The 4,886-nt window shown below is 36.1% G+C and overlaps 1 protein-coding gene across 1 annotated transcript; it reads right to left on the reverse strand.

The window, feature by feature from the left end:
* Nucleotides 1-1,033: 1,033 nt before the first annotated feature.
* On the reverse strand, nucleotides 1,034-4,298 carry LOC112722487 (NAP1-related protein 2). The gene is made up of 10 exons (XM_025773536.3): nucleotides 4,016-4,298; nucleotides 3,799-3,921; nucleotides 3,637-3,687; nucleotides 3,456-3,527; nucleotides 3,187-3,300; nucleotides 3,020-3,081; nucleotides 2,713-2,773; nucleotides 2,495-2,551; nucleotides 2,275-2,319; nucleotides 1,034-1,539 (listed from the first exon to the last, which is right to left on the reverse strand). The coding sequence occupies exons 1-10, from the start codon at nucleotides 4,136-4,138 to the stop codon at nucleotides 1,450-1,452; spliced, it is 798 nt and encodes a 265-aa protein (XP_025629321.1). The 5' UTR covers nucleotides 4,139-4,298; the 3' UTR covers nucleotides 1,034-1,449.
* Between the last annotated feature and the right edge of the window lie 588 nt (nucleotides 4,299-4,886).

Consider the following 4,886-nt stretch of genomic DNA (forward strand, 5'->3'; position numbering starts at 1 on the left):
GGCCTGTGTGAATTGAGGGACTCCGTTGTCAGCCATGACTGGGGCTCGCGCTATCCTGCGAAGAGAAACTCAAGAGGTAGAAATATAACAGGAAATCGTGGGGTTAGTGTTATCGGCCCCACGGTGGGCGCCAAATGTTCCGTTTGGGTGATCCGAGGAGTAAGCTAGGCCTTGGGAGCTTGTTAGGTCTGGGCGAGCTTACACGTCCGCTGGGGTCAGCGTGGCAAGGGTCCTCGGATGTCTCTGAAACACGGTGGTGGGAGTACCTGCAAAAGCACTCCGATGCTTAAGTCAGAATGTGTATTTATCAAGGAAGAAAGAGTATTAAGTAAGAGAAGAGAAATAATGTCTTCCAGGGACTGTGGTTTCTGTTTTTATAAGTGAGGTGTGAGTTAGTTGCGATACAAATGACCGGGATTGTTTGTTAGTATCTTTTTAGTTCTGAGGAATCGTCACGTGTATCCTGTTGTGATGAGTTTTGGTTGGAGGATAAAGCTGACTCAGCCAGGAGTGATTGATGCCGAGATCTTAGGTCGGTTAGAGTACTGGGAGGGTGCACACGTCAGATTCAATTCAGTGCAATTATACATGTATCATGTCTCTGTATGCTTTGGAGCATTCAATTCCACTGCTGTCTTCCAATTAGATTCCACTGAAAAACTAGACAAATATAAAATAGGTTGCTCTGAAAAAAATTGATCGAGGTGCCCGGTAAGTATAAATTATAAAGCGATGCTCATGGCTTCGGTAGCGGACGACCTGACAATACTGTTTCAGACGACTTGGAAATATTTACGGCCGAAAAGTTTTTTGCATACCGATTAAGGAGTTATTAACTTGTGTTAATGAGAGAATATCTCAATAATTCCCACGCCAGTTAATTTACTAGATTTGCCTAACTCAGTTGCAAATTATGACTGCATGGTCAGTATCTAAAATTTGGATGGAAAAATGTTCTAATTTGAAAACTAACATTCAAATGTAGACTACTAAATCATCGTTACTACATTCCAAAGATAGTAAACGGTAGACGGAAAAAAAGCAAACAAGTTAACATTGAAACGACTACATATCAGTAAAATGCTTTAGAGCTAAGATGGTTTTCATGCTAAGATATCCAAACTACTATACACTAAATAGTAAATACTGTAATTTAACCATGTGGTTCCACAAGAAGAGACCAAAAAGAAAAAGGAAAGAGAGAGAGGGGGGGGGGGGGAACGAGGCTAATATACCATCAGTATCAAGAAATAGTGCATGAGGGATGAAACCAGAATAAATAATTTCACAAATATCATTATGGTCAGGGAACCTCTATCTGGCCGTCATAACTCTACCTGTTGACATGAGTTAATAGCCTGGAGAATGGCCATGGTCACCATTGCCTAAATAGCCAACTCAAACTCATAACCAGTGGAAAATAAACAGGTAATACTATAATGTATGTTTTCAATTGCCATTATCGTCATCGTTGTCATCATCTTCCTCGTCATCTTCATCCTCTTGATCATCGTCTTCAGAATCATCCTCATCATTTTCCTGCCATGTGAAACATATAACCAAAGAAACACAATAAAGAATTGCTTCGCAGTTCAATAATATATTGCTTTTTCAAGAAACCAATAGACCTCTGCCTGTCATGTAAAATAAATATTCAACCATGGATCAAGAAACTGATACTAGAACCTCGGCCAATCAGAATTGTAAAATAAGAAGCAACAAAGAAACAAATTAGCAACCACTTTACATAACTTCCACCAAGTTTTTTTTTTGGTGATCGCAGCTATACATCCCAGGTACAGCGATTCACCTTTTATTCTTATCTGTGTTGTTTGTAATAGAACTACCATGGTTACAAGTTTTTCCATGTTCATTATCAAACATCTTAAATGTTTGGAATTTTTTGTTGCTTGTGGACCATGAATATAACTAAACTTTTAGCATTCTACCAATGTTGAAAGCATGACTTATTAACTTAGCATCTACACCTTACAATAATGGGGGGGAGTTTTGAAGCATTCAGTTCAACACCTGCTGTTAAAAATATCACTACTGCTAGGAGGCACATGCACATCAGTACATGGTACACATACTAACAATGAAACATGCAGCACTAAAAAAATTAGGTACTTTGATAGTTTGATATTTATTTTACTTTTTTAACTATTAAATTTGAGAACCCACTGACTCAACTTGTACGGAGTTTTCAAAAGAAATTTTCCAACGTTTTGCCAATTCACTATGTTTTGGAAAGAAAAAAGGAACCTCATTTACCTCATCATTAGCTTCATCATCACCATCCTCGTCATCAATCTCCTCCTGTTACCTCAGATAATCAAATACCATTAGAAACATAACAAATTGGAAAACAACAGGAAAATGGGACAATAAATGGTAAAGTAAAATGGGTAAGATGTGAATCTGAAGTTATAATTGGTATTCAACACACAGAAGGTAAAATTATATCTAAAAAAAGAACTGCAAGATAACTAACATTGTTGACATAAGTGAGTGGGTTTGGCCATAAATCATCCTTGATTATTTCTGCAACCTGCAATTCAGATAGAAATATTGCAATTAGAATTAGAATGGACCAGAAAAAGCAACAAACTAAAAGAAATATAATGCGGGTGTTATAGAGATAAAAACGAACTATGGGGTGGTTGGACAATTCTAGAAAGAACTTTACAAGAGCAAAAGATAAGAACATACCTCATCATGAATCTCATCCATATCATCTTTCTGCTCACAGTCACTAAACCAGCTAAAGAAACTGCATTCAATAGCATAAAAAGTCAACTTTGAAGTCTTAGAGAAGGAGTCATGACGATATATTTCTCACAAATACATTAGGTAACAATTAATCGACAAGAAAAGATTCCATCCTCAGTGACCTTCTTTAAAATTAAAAATCTCATCCATGAATCATGAATGAACTAATGTAAAAGACAAGTATGAATGTGACTATCATATTTCAATATTTCTGTACCCAAAAAAAATTTAAAAAATAGAAAATAACCTGATATCATCAAGAGTCCGCTTGTTCCCTTTATCCTCATGACTGACTCCATTGGGTATGCCCTGCACATTTAAGAATTATATTTCAAAATATAGCACAGAGAATACAACAGAAGAATCCAACAGGGAGAAGGTAAAAAAGTTGATACTTGATATTCATAGACTCACCTTGCCCTCTTTCCATTTTATGGGGGTGGCAGTAATTTTTGTTGTTCCCTCTTCAAGGAAATTAAAGGTCTTTACAAGCTTTGTTTCCTCAAAATAAGGATTTGGATTGAAATTCTGTACAAGAATTAAATAAAAACTGTTTACTATTATTCAATATAGTGAATAACTACTTCATATGGATCATGAAACACCCAACAGTAATGTGCAAATTAATTCTGCTAAGAAAGAAATCACAACTCCATAGTTAATAGAAGGGAAGGGTAACTTACAAGGGTGATTTTGAAGCCTGATTTGACATCTTTATGATCTTCAACTTCGAGAGAAGCCAAATACTTAAATATCTATCAAATAAGGAGTCTTTTCATTATTAACATATTACATATACAGTAAAGGTGTTAGTAGTAAGTATCAATGTTTAATTGCAAAACTTTAGTAGATATGAGGCAAAACCTTTATGTCTTCCTCATTCAGAAGCTCAGAGAGAGTGGGATGACTCATAAACTGCGAAAAGGGAAAAAATAAATTCAAAATTTTATAAGTATAAAATTAACAACAAAACTTGAACTATGAAATTAAGTAATTAACCAAAAGAGAATAAAAAGAGGAACTCACTGCAGTCAACCAGAAATCAGGAATAGATTTGATCAATTCGTTTCGTTTGTCGTAAATCGGTTTCCTAATCTCATTGTACTTCTGTTCTATCTCCAGAACTTCATCACCTGCCTTGTCATTAATCTACATCCCAAGTTTCATGTTCCAAATTCAATAATTCAATTCAATTTAATTACATACACTACGTTTACGAATGCAAATTGGAATAATATAGAACCTTTTCGAGGTCGTCTTGGATCTGTTGCAATTTCTCGATGTTGATGAGGAGCTGTCCGTGAACTTCGTCCAAATTCTCGGACTTTTCAGAAGCTTTGAGCTTCTTGCTCCTGTCGCCTGCCATCGTCAAAGTACAAGCTCGTTCGTTCTTCTGCCTCTGAGAGAGTGAGTAAGGGAGTGAGTAGGGTTAGGGTTTATGTTTGGGGTTTATGCTTTTATTTGTGGGGTTACTTTAGTCATTTTAGGTCTATATGACATGGACTTTTGACTTTTGACTTTTGATCAGGTACCTAGATACGTTAATGGTCCCAGAAGAAGGGAAGAGATCAATCCATCAACTCGGGTCAAGGAGGGAAGTGTCTTTCCCATGGTTTTAAATCCGAACCGGACGAAATAGCGATTAATTGATGAACCGTGAAAATTGGTCAGGTTTTTTCTGGTTCACTGGTTATATATATATATAGGAAAAGTATGAGGAGTCAATGGAATATTTGTACAATGTGTACAATAAAGGTTTATGGAGTATTAGAGATATAATCATTAGTGTTACCTTTTTCCATCAGCTGAAGTTTTTGGGATGAGTGATATCATGACATGGTATTAAAGCACTAGATCTAAAAAGTCAAGAATTCGATTTTTGGTGAACCCGAAAATCAGTTTAAGTTTTTGGGAAGATGTTTATTATCCTTAGTATTCGGATGGTTATTCTAGATAGTATGAGGGATGTTCATTTTGTAACTCAATAGCCCATTGTACAAATTGTACAAATAGTCCATTGTCTCCCTAGCGGGATCATATATATATATATAAAATCACTTACCCTTACCCTTCTCTCTCTCTCTCTCTCTCTCTCTCTCTCTCTCTCTCTCTCT

Source organism: Arachis hypogaea, chromosome 11 (genome assembly GCF_003086295.3).
Source record: "Arachis hypogaea cultivar Tifrunner chromosome 11, arahy.Tifrunner.gnm2.J5K5, whole genome shotgun sequence".
NCBI lineage: Eukaryota > Viridiplantae > Streptophyta > Magnoliopsida > Fabales > Fabaceae > Arachis > Arachis hypogaea.